Source organism: Pipra filicauda, unplaced genomic scaffold (genome assembly GCF_003945595.2).
Source record: "Pipra filicauda isolate LSUMZ 115617 unplaced genomic scaffold, ASM394559v2 scaffold476_size470866_pilon, whole genome shotgun sequence".
NCBI classification, from domain to species: domain Eukaryota; kingdom Metazoa; phylum Chordata; class Aves; order Passeriformes; family Pipridae; genus Pipra; species Pipra filicauda.
In genome coordinates, this window is record NW_024104616.1 from 203,817 (window position 1) to 218,517 (window position 14,701).

The 14,701-nt window shown below is 33.8% G+C and overlaps 1 protein-coding gene across 7 annotated transcripts in view; it reads left to right on the forward strand.

Annotated features, from left to right (window-relative positions):
- Positions 1-14,701, forward strand: part of MYCBP2 (MYC binding protein 2) — a 179,727-nt gene that overhangs the window by 116,607 nt on the left and 48,419 nt on the right. For 4 of the 7 annotated variants that reach the window (XM_027744280.2, XM_039386244.1, XM_039386246.1 and 1 more), the window contains 6 exons: positions 617-714; positions 4,393-4,509; positions 5,277-5,417; positions 11,080-11,154; positions 13,229-13,453; positions 14,364-14,496. In XM_027744280.2, coding sequence (XP_027600081.1) covers positions 617-714; positions 4,393-4,509; positions 5,277-5,417; positions 11,080-11,154; positions 13,229-13,453; positions 14,364-14,496 — 789 coding nt within the window. The remainder of the gene's footprint in view (positions 1-616; positions 715-4,392; positions 4,510-5,276; positions 5,418-11,079; positions 11,155-13,228; positions 13,454-14,363; positions 14,497-14,701) is intronic. The other 3 variants (XM_039386245.1, XM_039386247.1, XM_039386248.1) reach the window with 2 other exon arrangements.

Sequence of the window (14,701 nt, forward strand, 5' to 3'; positions counted from 1 at the left end):
TCAGCAATTCCTCTTTTTCAATACTGTACAACACCTTTTGTAGACACATAATGATACTCATAAATACCGATACGTATAATTCACATAGAACTGGAGTGAGATGCTATTTAATATGTTAACTACAGAAGATAAGATGTATAAAATATAATTATTAATGGTTATCTTTGTTCCTCAAACAGGAACATTTGCCTTCATAGGAGCCTCCAGTGCACTCAGTTGTATTTTTTTCCAGTGTTGGTAATTAAAGGTGCTGACTGTTTATAGGCCTTGTCTGGGTTGGCTTTTCAGGCTCTTAAGTTTCTCACATGTTGCAGTTAGCATCTGCAGCAGTGCAGCATGCATAACCAGAAGCTTTCACTTGCACTCCTCAAACGTTAAACACTCTGTTCACCACTCCTTGAAATTTACATCTCTGTAAATTTCCACAAATGAAAATACAGATGTTCAGAAAGTAATACCTTGCACCATGAAGCAACTGCAAGTGTTGTTTATGGCAGAGAGATAAGTGGAGATTTTGTCCACTCTGAGTTGTAGCACAGATAAACTATAATTACTGTTTAACTGATATATCCCCTTATATTTCTTTTTTTAAAACTTAGTCTTTGTTTGATTATAGATGCTGGACTAGAAGTGAAAGTAAAAGATCCTCCGAAGGGAATGATACCACCTGGAACTCAACTTATTAAACCAAAAGCAGAGCCTCAGCCAAACAAGGTTTGGAGAACTGAAAAACAAACAAACAAACAAACAAAAAACCACAAAACAAAAAAAAAACACAAACAAAAACCACAAAGCCAGATAGTTATATTTGTGTGGAATTGGGTGGGGGTTTACTATCTTTTAATATATACTTTATCATGTATTAATTAATGGTGCAGGACTTGAGGATATTTGCAGATCACTTTAATATGCTGAATGGAATGAAATTAATATACTGGATAAAAGGAAGCATTTTCATTCCGTTTTCTTTCTGTCTGTCCATGAATAAAATGGTTAAAAGCTCTACAGAAACTGCCTTCATCTCAGCTTATCACACAAACATTGAACAGCTATTATTAAAGCCACAGACTGAATTCTGCACTATTTTTCTTTCATATTTTACTATGAAATTAATTGCACGAAGGCTTTACAAAGATTTTGCTTGTTTTGTCTTAAGGATCTTCAGTCAATATTAAATCCATAAGGAGTTTCTTTAGTGATATTTCCCTTTCTTAGAATGATGGGATTTTGTTTTTAAAAGGTATGCTTTCTGTAGCTTTTGACTTCCCCATTTCACCTTACCATTGCACCTTATTATTCCATCCTGAAGGACGAAAATAGACAAAAGTAAAGAAAACACACCAAAATGTGTGACAGTGCTATAAGGAAAATGCCCAGGTGAGGGAACCACCTTGCACTTCCTTTAAATACAAAGGAAGTGATATTAAATGAGGCGCTGAATGTTTTTTTCATGGCATAAACTTGTATGAAAAAGATGTGGAATTCTGAAATATCAGAAGGTTGTCCTTCCCTGTCTTATTACAATTGGGAATGGGGTTAAGGAATACATGGTTACCAAAAAGATCAGGTGTTTGACAAATTCTTACCTATACAGCACATCCTGATTTTTTTTTCCAGCTTTTAGAGTAATCTAGAGACAGTAACTTTGTTGTATGGTTCCCCAGTCCATAAATGCATCTAGCATCTGATTCTGCTACTAACAAGATTCTCTTTCCTTGCAGCTGCACCTCAAAATAAAAATAATAAATGTACTTTTAGTTTGCTTGCAATGTTTTATCCCTCGCTGCAACTATTTTTATTTTCTCCACAAGAAGCTACTTTTAGACTTTCTCCCTTCTCTTGGAAGGAAGACTTCCTGGTTAGTTCATTATCTTCATTAAAACTCCCAATTCCTACCAAGGGAGATTTATCTCACATGACTTAATGATAGCTCTATCCAAGCAGATCGTCATGTGTTCTTTGCTGTTACCAAGTTGAGGGACATCTGGTTTGAGATGAGATAAACTACTGGATGGAAGTTCTGTTGTTCTTTTCAATTATTATAGTGGAAATTGCAGTGACTGGTTCACACATAATAACTCCATGTTGTCAAATAACAGTCTTCATGAGACTTAAAAGAACTTGACCTCTGGTGTTCTGAGACGTTACCCAGTGTTTAATTCTTTCCCTATGTTGTTCTACTTGTATGTCTTGTTTCTTGTTTCAATTTGTAATCTCTTTGAAAAAGGAGCCATCCTTGTCCTGTATATAGTGTCTGTAGAGCCTGCTGCAAATTTAAACTAGACCTTTCATGGTGAATCATATAATCACTCTTCTTTCTTCTGTGCCATAATAAATTACGAAACAAACCAGATTAAGGTAATTCTTTATGTATGAACAGCAGTATTGTAAATAATACAGAAAGGTAATAATTGCACTGTGCTCTGTGTTTCTCAGTCCAAGAATGCAGATTAGACATGTATCAGTCAAAGACAGCCCAATGCACCAAATCATGTTTCACTGAGAAAAAGGGCTTAGTTGAGTTCTAAAAGCTTCTTCATCATCTTTGTCAGCTTGAAATTTCAGACAGTGATAACCAAAGTTTATTCTCAGTGGTGATCTGTTTTCAACTAGAAGCACCAAAATATTTTCACTGAGGCAGTGGAATGTTCCAAGTTTTTAGTCAAACCTTACTGGAATCACAAGTTGAAAAGGGGTACTATATTACGATTTTATATTTGTATTCTTCATTTTCTGGTATTTGAAGTCAGGTGCAAATCTGCTTTTTCTGTCCATCCAAGTTAGTAAAGGGAAGATTATGATAGTGATCTAGTGGGGTATGTGACCCAGGTTGTCTCCTCACTGACTGTGAAGCCTAAATTAACTAATTTGCAGGAAACTCCATTCTGCATCCTATTGAGGAAGACATTATCTTTCAAACTATGTAATGTAATTCATTGTAATCGGAACCAACTAGAAGAAAGCAGTCCTAATTTAACTAATTTGAGGGTGATCCCTAAACAGTTTCTAGTTGTAGGTTGCAGTTTTCTGACAACTAGTTAGCTGCTGCAAAGGGGGAAAATGTTTTTTCCAGGCCTGCGCATTCTCAAAATCTTGAGTGTGAGTTCTTCCTCTAAATTAAAGATTTTAATCTAGGTTATAGCAAACTCTCATAAGATTTTTGGAAGTAACATTTTGGGTTGATAATGCAAGGACCCCTAATTTGTAAGGCTTTGTTTATAGGCTTCTCTATATTGAGAATGCTGTCAGCGATGATTCAGCCTTGTACTTTTACAAGGATCTTGGAAGTCTTAGTTTTGTCTGTTGAGAGAATCTAAATATTTTGAGTAAGAGGATTTTTAATAAGCAAAACATTTGAAATCCTTTACGTGCTTCTGGTTTTTTTGTTTTGTTGGTTTTGTTTTTTGGTGGTTTGGTTTTTTTTTTTTTTAAATTAGCCTTAGAATAAATACCATTTCTTAAAATAAAAAATTTCTTTAAGGAAAAAAAAATTCATACACTTAGCTGTTATCTTTCATTATCTTTCACTGAGTTTATTCCTTACATATAAGTCTGTGCTTCATGTTAAGGGTTAAGTCCATACTTCCATTGATACTTTTATTAGTTTTACTTGTAGAGTTTTTGAAAATAACCTTCCAAGAAAATATATATGCTTTATACCATATGCGTAAAATATATGCACCTCTTAAAACAAGAGACCAAAAGCATAGCTTACATTTGTTCTTTATGGGACAGGTGCATTCATACACCTGAATGGTGAAAAAATTAAAGTGCATAACAACTGGGAGATTTTGGGGGGTTGTAGTAAGTTAAACTGATAATAAGGAGCCTCTGCTCTAACCTTTCTGTGGAAAAAGGAGAAACTATTGAAATAGCTATTCGAAAATTAAAGAAATAGATCTGTTCTTTTCCTATATTAAAATGTCTAGCTAAACTCTTTAGCTAAGGAAAAGATCCACATTTTGGTCAAAAAGTTGACTAAAGAGAATATTACGTAGTGCAAGTGAGAATGGTAATCCCAGGCTGATGAGTTAGGAGGTATATTAAGTTTGAAAAGGCAAATCCATTGAAACTTGCATGAATTAATAAAATGTGTGTGTTAAAGGCTCAGGAGCCTATACTGATCATTGTAGGGAATATCAGAAATATTTCCAAGACTGAATCAATGTCTATGTTTACATTTAGGGGGTTTTTTTAACACTGTGATTTTATTGGTTATAGTAAAAAAGTGAAGTTATACACAGCAACCATGGGAAACTAGCAACAAACTGTAACTCTTATGACTGCCGTCTTGTCACTGGCATTTCAGAATCTGTTAAACCTATTTCTTTTTACTCTGAGAGCTCTGTTCCAAATTTTTTCTTCCTTACTGTCTTTCTTTGCTTCTCTTAGGTTCGCAAATTTGTGGCCAAGGACAGTGCAGGGCTTCGTATCCGTAGCCACCCTTCCCTTCAGAGTGAGCAAATAGGCATAGTGAAAGTCAATGGATCCATCACTTTCATTGACGAGGTAATCAATAAGACATTTCTACTGAAAAGTGGGCTAAGATGTAAAGTTAATTAATGCAAATAATGGGGGTTTTTCCATGTTTAGATGTTGACATATACAACCTAAGAGCATAAATTGCAAAAATCTGAATTTACTAATATAGTTTTTCAAGCTGTCATTTTCTTTTAATTTACTTACTTCAAAACCTATGTAACAAACATTTGAGATTCTGATACAAGAAAAGGAAGTTCCTAGAGTTCATCCTATAATAATATCTCTTAAAATTTAGCTTTTCATGACTTACTATTTTAACTCTACACAAAAAATCAGATGTAGCTGTCCTTTTCATTACATCTGTAACTTACAGATTTGAAGGGTCACTAGTGTGTTAGACTCCTGTGCATGTATTTTTCTTACAATATAATTTCACATACAAAGAATATTTTTGCAATTTACGGAGTTATATCAGCAGTGGAAAAATGGGAAGTGGGGTATTTATGAAGCTTACAAAGGCTTGACTTTCTTTCCTCTTTTCTGTCAAAGAAATTCCTATTACTGCATGATTGGATTTAAATTTATCTTCACAGCTTTACTTCTAAAAAGATATACCTGTCATTGCTTTGAAATTCTGATTTTGTCGATATTCCTCTTCTACTTATATTCTATCAACATAGTAAAGGTGGTTGCTTCTTTGCTGCTATTATCTGTCTCTCTGAAGTCTGTTAATCCTTGCTAGCTGCAGAAGTTACAGGAGGGCATGGCTCCTTTTTGTTGCTTGTTTCCCATAGATCCACAATGATGATGGTGTTTGGCTGAGGCTGAATGATGAGACAATAAAGAAGTATGTTCCTAACATGAATGGTTACACTGAAGCCTGGTGTCTGTCTTTTAACCAACATCTTGGCAAGAGCCTTCTGGTACCTGTTGACGTAAGTAAAAGGTGCCTTTGAAAAATATCCAAAAGTACACTCTATCCTCATTACAAGACTTTCTTTAATTAAGGCTGCAAATAAGTCCTGAGGTAAACAATATTTTAGTTATCAAATATAACCTTAAATGGTTTTGGAGTTTTTGAGGGCTGTTATGTAATGAGGGTGGAGTGTAGAAAGGTACGAGGCTTATGTTGAAGCCTCTCTTCCTGGATGAGAAACAGAAGTGCAAGGACTGCTGTAATAAAAATAGAATAGTATTAGATTTTGGTCTGCACCAGGTGTTTCTAATGCTAGATTGCATTTTCTGTAAAGTGGTCCACTGGGGCCATGATTTCAGAAGAGACTTGTAGCCTAGAGTGAATCAGTATAATTGAGACTTTTTTTAAAAAAAACAAACCTGAAAAGTTCTTTAGGCTCTGGGTTTTCTGTATATTTTTTGTGAGTTTTACACCTGAATCCTTAAGTTATCAATTTATTAGCTAACCAGAGAATCCCATAGCTTTAAGACTAAGTAAAAAATTGAATTTATAGTAAGAGTAAGCGTCATTTATTTGAATAACTTTTATGGTGATCACCATCACTACAGTTCAAACGTTACAGCTTTTCTGGAAACAAGACACTTTTTTTTTTTTTAAATGCAAAGGACAGAAAGAGAAAACTGTATTAGCCAAACCAGTATTTATTAAAAAATTTATGAAAGTGCAGGCCTTTCTGGCTCATCTGTTTTCATGCATTCCCCAGAGTGGGCAGTACCTTGGTTTCTTCTAGGCACAGTGTGAGAACCAGATCTAATTGCAAATACTGCTTTTTAGATTTGATCTTATATAAGATATATATATAGGTCTTATATAAGGTAGCTGCTGTTGCAGTTGAAGATAGTTAACAAATGTTTCATGAAATTAAACACTTCCAGCCAGTAATATCATCCTGTTGATGTTTTTCGGTTACAGAAGAACTGAGATATTCCCAGTTCCAGTGAAACTGGACTATTTGCTAGTAGCCAAATCTGGAAATTCAGAAACCCCTGTGGCTGCAGCTTGTGTTCTGACACACGCTGTTATATGATGTGAATAGGTCTTCTTCCTATTCACCTTCTTGACTGTAAATTATTCGTTGATGTATTTCTATTTGGAGATTTCTTTCAATAGAATTCTTGTTTGGAGGATTACTTTGTTATTGCATATGGGAAGCATATTATTTTTGCACTCGGACGTCAGTCACTCAAATATGCCTGTTGTCACACTGTATCTAGTTTACTCTAGAATATATGAGAACGTGGGTAAAAAATAAACTTTGCTTAAAATCTTGCCTGCATTTTTGTCTTAAAAATTGCTACAGTGTACTTTCATGAAATGTTAATATTTTTATGCAACAGTTGAATTTTAGCAGTTCACCCATGATAAAAGTGAATTCACATTGACTAAGTAATTAACTTCTGTAAGTCTGGATGGGTATTATATTCTGCTAGACTTTTTTTTAGTTGTTTGGGGGTTTTTTAGTTTAGTTATTTTTAATACATTTTTACATGTTGAAGGGAACTCTTTTGAGCTCAGCAGTTGTGTCTGTAGTTAGCAAGACCTTATTGGCTGGCATATTTTGTATAGCTCTAGCATTCACTTAGTTCCAGAGGAGAGCATATGCTGTGCTACTCTGAGAAAAGCCTGAAAGAAAATGGATGTGATAAATAACTGAACATTCAATCTTGATAATATACTCTTGAGGATTAAAATTTCATTTAAGTAAGTAGGTCAGGTACAATCAAATGTGAAAGACAGTATTCGATTTTCAAACATTTCACTCTCTACCTCTGTAAAGTTCAGATAAAATATTATCTCTTTCCTTAAACACTGCTATGAATTATTTTTTATACCATTCAATCTATTAAAACCTGTTAGATTTGCTTAAGTTTCTTTTAAGTAACAGTTACATTACATCTTGAATAACACAAATCACGTGCTTTCTTAGCTTCTGATCGGTAAGCAGCACTCAACAACAGCAACTCAACAGCACTCAACTGTTCTAACAATGAAGGAATGTGCAAGAGATGTGTTTTAGCTAGTTTCAGATGGAAAGTGTCTTTGCACAGCTCTCATATTTTCAAATTTGAAAAAAGTTGAAAATATTAAAAAAAATTTTTTTCTCTGAATTGTCCAAAAAAAGGGCTGTGTTTGTAAGTTGTCAGATTCCATCAGTACAGTCCTCTAGAGGTGAATGACTCATGTGGCAAAAGATGTTCAATTAAATAATAAATGCTGAAGGTTCATTAGATAAAAATTGTGATACTATCCGTATCTGCTCATCTTGTTCTCTTGATCTGGGTAACTGAATGAGCAGAACGTAGTAAAAAAAAATATATGTTAACGTAGAAGATTTTTTTGAATGCAAACTGTTTGACCAGTAGTGGCTTAACGAATAATGCTAGAGAAAGTCTCTCGTGTGACTGAAAATACAAATGGAAGATCGATTGGCTGAATTAGTCATGGTATTCCCTGTTCAAATAGATGTCACATTACTTTTATTAGGCTCCATTTTTATTCAAGTCACGAGTGTGCAGACTTGTCAACTCCAATTACATTGCTCTGTCACATTTAAATATGCAGGCCTTTTATAATCATCCCTTAAGTAAATAAAATCTCTCACTATGTTTTTTAAAATATGTGAAAAAGTGTATTTTTAAAAGAAAGTTTTAATTATTCTGTTTCATCACTGAATTGAACAGTAAACAAATAAAAAAACGGTAGGTTTTTAGCAGTGTTAATTTTGGCCTCTTCTTGACATATATATTATATCTACATTTTATATAGATTTATTGGCATTAACTAAATATTTCATGATAAAACAAACACTGGATGTTGTGAATTTCACAACTATACTGTTTCTGTATATTTTTTTCAGAACTATTATATTTAAAGATAAATGATTATAGGAAAACAGAGATCCATGGTAGTTACCAATGTTTTATTTATTTGAGCATTGGTCATTTACCTTCTTAGAAAAATCTTCAAAGTCAATGCTCTTCTTTTATTGGTCTTGTCCTTTCACAAGGAACTGCTGTATAGCCTCTGATCTGAAATAGTGCATCCAATCCACTGTAGGTAATACAGTTATAAAACTGAATTTAATAGATTGTGAGTTTGGATAAGCTGCTTCCATCTCTGGTAGTTATGTTTCCCGCTGTCTTATGGCATTCAGTTAACTGGTTTTGAAAAAATACTTGTTAAGTTCCTTATGCTGACAGTTATGTATTCATGCTTACACATGGTACTTAGTGGAAAGGATATAAAAGGGTACACACTGGGCAGAAGTAGACTTTTATCTTGGTTAAGCTCTGGAACTTGACTTTTAAAAAATCATATACTAAGGAAGTTTTTGTTACTTCATTTTAAATGTAAAACTTCATAATGTAACTGATGCCCAGTTACATTATTACATTCCCCAACCACCATAGGCAGTCAGGATTGAGAAACTGAAAGCTTTTCAAACTGTTATTGCAGTGGAAGAAGAAACCAAAACTAGTATGTAGGCTACAATTTTTGATCCAGAACCTCAGAGAACCGAATGTTCTGTGGAAATATTGAAGGACATTTGCAAGAGATTTCTACCATTGTTTTGAGCACAATGGAATGCAATTGGAGAGTAAGACTATGTTGGGTAAAATGTCAAGATGGTTGTTTAAAATATAATACTGAGATTTTAAATGCTTCCTAATGGTCTGGGTTTTGGTATCAAAACAAAGTAATTTTTTAAGTGGGGTTTTTTGTTGTTTTTTTCTGAAACATTAAAGTTTATTGGAAGAAGTATGACTTCCTGAAATTAGTTTTAGTTCTTGGAATGGAAAGTTTGAAATGGGAAAAATAAACTAAATCTACAGATGGTAGCAGAAGGACTAAATATTAAGCTTTTCTGTTGTCGTTTCTAATCTATTCATCTAAACTAGTATACAGTGTTCTAATAGCCAGTAGATTCTCAAGTTCCTAGAGCAAAGGAGAGTTTCTAGTTTGATCTTTTTGGTGTTGCTAAGATGACATGGTCCCCCTTCGCTGCTGTTGGTTTCCCTTGTATGTTTTACACATAGAGGTTTATGATGTAGAAAAATAGGTCTTTGAAATTATTTAAATAATTTAGGTATGGATAGTCCACGTTTCCCTGTGCAGTAGAAGTCCCTCAGAAAATAGGAGATATGCTGCAAAGTAATACAATCAGTCAGTTTAAGTATGTTGGATGCCTATGAAGTACACTCTCATGTAAATGCAGACTTTTTTATAGTTGTCATAGTTTTATGTCAAATTGGTGAGCCTGTACTCTGCCAATATTCCTATCTAATATCCTCCTCACCTTCCCCAAAACATACCACTAGTGTATTGGTACCTCCTTCAATTTTGGCAAAAAGTACTCAATTCTGGAGAAATGCTGGTGTTTTGACAATTCTCCTTTTTTGTCAAAATGGCAAATCGTTTTTATTACTGAAACTTGATGTTTACAAAGATAGATAATTTGGTTCTATCATGAGATAAAAGCATGAATTTAGTTACTTTTAATATGTTTGTGTTTTTTCAAGGAATACAGATGAGGCATGCCAAGGGTGTTTTGTACTTGTTTCGGCTTGAAAGGATTCACTACCTTAACTACTGTTAAATTTTCATGTGACTACTGTCCAGGGATTTCACCTGTTCCCTTATCAGGATGGGGATAGGAAATTAGATTTTGATACCTCTGTTCATGTAGATAAAATGGTTGCTTTGTCAAAGGGATTCCATCATAAATATGATTACTTGTACTGATATATATATATTATTACTTCTTTCATTTGACAGGAACAGTGAAAATTTCTTTGAAATGAGTAGAAACCAGCTTATGGAGAAAAGATGGCTTCTTTTTCGTGTTTTCATGATCAAAAAATGCTGTCCTCACGGTTCTGTGGGAGGAAAAAATACACAGAACAGCAGTGCTCATTTCTGTAGTGTGGGCAATTGGTTTTAAAATTAGTGGCCACTGTATTTGGTTGATGGTCATTCATAACAAACTAGTAAATGCATTGTACATTTTACAAAACCAAAGAAATCTTAGCAATTGTTCTCCGTATAGCACTGAAATTTTTGGCTCTGGTAAGGAGTACGATTTTGATGTGCAAACTGGTGAAATCTTTCTGTGCAAGTGAACTGCTTTCAGCAATGGTGAGCTTAGCCCTTCTGCATCTCTTTAGGTCTGACTTGGTGACTAAAATTCCATGTGCGTTTGTCTTGCATTAGTTGAAATTATCTTTCAGAACTGCAGAGCGTCTTGCTAGAAAACTGCTTTGTGATGGGACCAACTACTGTTTCATTGTAACAGCAGTGTGGGATTTTTCTGTGCATGAAGTCTCAAGCTTTATAAGAAATGTCTGGCTCTTAATTTCTGTAAATGGCATGACACACTACATCCATTTTGAGCTTTTGACATACTAAACTGTTTCTGTTTAATGGATGATTTGCCATGGTGAGCAATGGACTCAGGTGACTTGATTAGGAGAACAAAACTTTCCCCTTTTGCAAAACATTCTACTAGTAAATTTACTTGTGTAGAAAGTTTGCATTATAATACCTTGAGCTTCTTCCTCCAGTATTTCTTTGTTCCCGTTTCTTTGTTGATATGTCTTTTTTTTTTAAACTTTGTTGCTCAGAATGTCTTTAATGCTAGCCAAGGAGTAAGGGATTTGGACTTTTTTTCATGGACTTCCAAAGCTTTACCCCCTAAGGTGAGTTAAATTACAGGAACAGTCACACTGTCTCTCATGTTTTCAGAATGCACCTTGTGACTCAACTTTATACTAAATATTCTTTGAAGTCTGTTTTACTGCGAATTATTTTTACAGGAAATAGCAGATTTGCATAGGGTGCTGTATCTGTGTCTCTTCCTTTAGGATGAGAAAAAAATACCAGGGCAGATTATCGAATTTTCATTAATTCATAAGTAGCACTCTCCTTTTTTAATAAAACAGATTAGAAGTTCAGAGAGATAGCCTAGTAACGTAAGAAAGACTTTAATTTTCTCTTAGTGCAGAATTTACTAGTAAATTTTTTTCTGTCTTTGAAGGCTTCACATGCTGTTTCAGCATCTAATAGGATGATATTTGTATGAGTAAGGCCACAGATACTTAATAAATACTCCACCCATTCTTAAACGTTTTTAAAATTATGTAGTTATAGGAACAGCTTATGTTAAGTACAGTTAAGCTGTTTAACTACAGAAATGTTTGTCTGAATAGCAGTGCTGTAGTGATTTTGAGATCCATTTTTTTTTCATATTAACTTTATAATGAAGATGGCATTGTGTTGTACATTTTGGTTTAGAGATTTTAAAACTTGTTTGTCCACTGAATCTTTTTCCCCAGAATAGCAAACTTTATTATAGCAAGATCTAAACAATATTTAAACTTTTTTTTTTCCTCGAAACAGTTAACTTCAGCTTGCATTAACTTGCTTTGTAAGTTACCTATTTACATAAGAGTCATTTTTGTATAAAAGCTTCTTGAAAAAACCGCTGTATTAGTCTGGAGATAGTGCACAAACTTCATACCAAAAAAAAGGCGGAAAATAGTGATAGTTAGAGATCAGAGGAAATTGCATTGATTTGAAAGGAAGTAACAAGAGCAGAAGTTTGGTTTAAATCTGACAAAAGAAAGTATTCTTTTGCATAGCAGGTAGTGAACTTGGACGGTGGTGTTACAGGAGATTGTTGAGGCAGAAAGTATCAACATATTCAGAAGAAATTAAATTTATAGAAATCAGATTCATAAATAAACACTAAAGAAAATAGGGTATGCCCTCTAACATTCATAATAAAGATGTTAAATGCCGTTGGTACGTAAAGGACAGACTACTAATAAAGACTTGTATTCTGCTTATAAAGAGCATCTCCTGTTGCTGTTGCTGAACTCAGTATACTAAATTAGGTGACCCACTGGCTTCATCCAGGAGGACATTATAGATCTTAACTTTCAGATGTTCCTTTGAAAGCACCTCTGACTTTCACTGTAAGCATAATAGAGCCCCCTTCTGCTTCTCACTTGCTTTCTTCTGATATAAATGCATTTTCTTTACTCCCATCCCTCATATTTTTCTTTACAATAGCCTTTTTGTTAAGCTGTAGCTGGCTCAAAAATCAATGCTAATTTTTTTCTTCTTTTAGTAACTGCAACCTTTTCTTGGTAAGAAATTCAGAAAGCATGTTCTTATTTCAGATTTGGATATATATTTCATCGGTAATTAATATGAGATGAAATAATAATAATGCAGTATATTTATATGAGCATTTACAGTCTATGGTATTGCTGTTACTCTTTGTTATAATTTTGCCTTAAAGTTAACAATATATTCTGAATGTGAAATCAAAAAGAGAAGCATTCCATATGGAGAGAGATAATATTCAAATTCCCTTTACCTAGCCCCAGACTTTGACAAAATTTCACAAATACAGAAGGAGGAATGAATGTGTATCCTGATAAATGTCAGTGTGGAATAAGGCTTAGTGAAAGCAGTTAGATTTAAAAAATTGTCTCCAAGGTTGGATATGAACTATTCCTTTTATGTAAATGGTTACATTTATACCACTTTTGCTTCAAGAGAAATATAGTGACTTTTCAATTAATGTGCAATTTACTAGTAGTTAGTTGTTTAGCATTGCACAGTAAAATTAGCAATGTAACTAGTATCTCTTTTAGCTTTGAAATTTACCTTTTTTAGTCTTGAAATATTTCTTATCTAAATAGTTCAAAAGTGGGATTAATAGGTTTTATTTTGTTCTGTTTTGCCTTTTTTTAAATTTCTCAGGAATCTAGGTCTAATGCTGATGATTTTTTCAAAGACCTAAATTCGCACTGTCCACAGGAAGCAGTGATGCAGGAACAAGATATGCCATTCCTTCGAGGTGGACCTGGAGTGTACAAGGTAGTGAAGACTGGCCCATCAGGTCACAACATAAGAAGCTGCCCTAACCTTAGAGGTATCCCAATTGGAATGTTAGTTCTGGGAAACAAAGTCAAGGCAGTGGGCGAGGTATGGATCCTTGTAGCTTCGGTTCATGTCTTCATAGATACCAGTATGTAACAGTAGTAAACACAACAAAAGAATCTGCCTCTGTACAGGTTTGCTTTTCCAATCCTCATGATAAATACTGACCTTTGAACTTGGTTTGTATTATAAGTACTAATGCAGTTATATCTTTTGCCTTTTTGCATTGATTGGAATAATGTTAAAATTGTACTGCAGTTAAATATGCTTGCTTATATGTTTCTGTTACAGTATTCCTTTACAAAATTATGTTTCTTGTTCTACCTTTTTGTCATATTCTTTGAAAGAATTTTGTTTCATTGAAAAAAAGTTTTCCTAGGACCTAACCATTTAACAAATTACTGTGTTTCTCTGTATTGATTGTATTAATTTATTCAGTTGCTGAACTGTTGTTACTGTTCTCGATTGTCCAGCTGTGGTGTTTTATGGTTAAGAAGGGCTTAAGGATGAAGTGTGTCATGCTATTTCCTAAATATAATGTCAGGAACAAAATTAATACTCATAAAAACTTTTCATATTTGACTTGGTATTATAATTCTACTGTTGCAGCCATCAATTTGAAGGTATATTTTGGTGACTATTTCCTCAAGTTTTTATTCAGGCTTATTTGGATGTTCTAAAATTGCGATGTTGGTGTTTTGCTCCTTCCGAATGTAAACAGGTCTAATATTTTTGGAACAACTCCTAACTGTAAATTTACCATAAGTAGGTTTAGTACTTCAATCTGCCTCAGCCTGTGGCCTTAATTTAAGAAACATTTTTTTTTTTACATTTGCTTTGTAATACAACGATTGGAATGAGTGTGTTTTTCAGATGCTATAATAAGTTGCTGAATCACGCTACTGAATTATTTGAAAAGTCAATAAATTTTGCTTTTTTTATGTGTGTGCATCAGGTGACTAATTCAGAAGGTACATGGGTGCAAATGGATAAGAACAGCATGGTAGAGTTCTGTGAAAGTGATGAAGGCGAGGCATGGTCATTAGCTAGAGACAGAGGTGGAAACCAGTACCTCCGACACGAAGATGGCAAGTGGTTGTTTTGTTTTATTTTTTAAAATTAACTTAGAAAAAGTTAAGCAATCTAAATAGGAGAAATAAAGTAGGATCTGAGTTTTGAACAGGTATCATATTTATGCATTTTCATTTGAGTTATGTGTTACACAGTTGGACTTGAAAGTTGTTTATAAACAGTCTTTTAAATTTTTTTTGAAGGAACAGTTAAAAATATTTT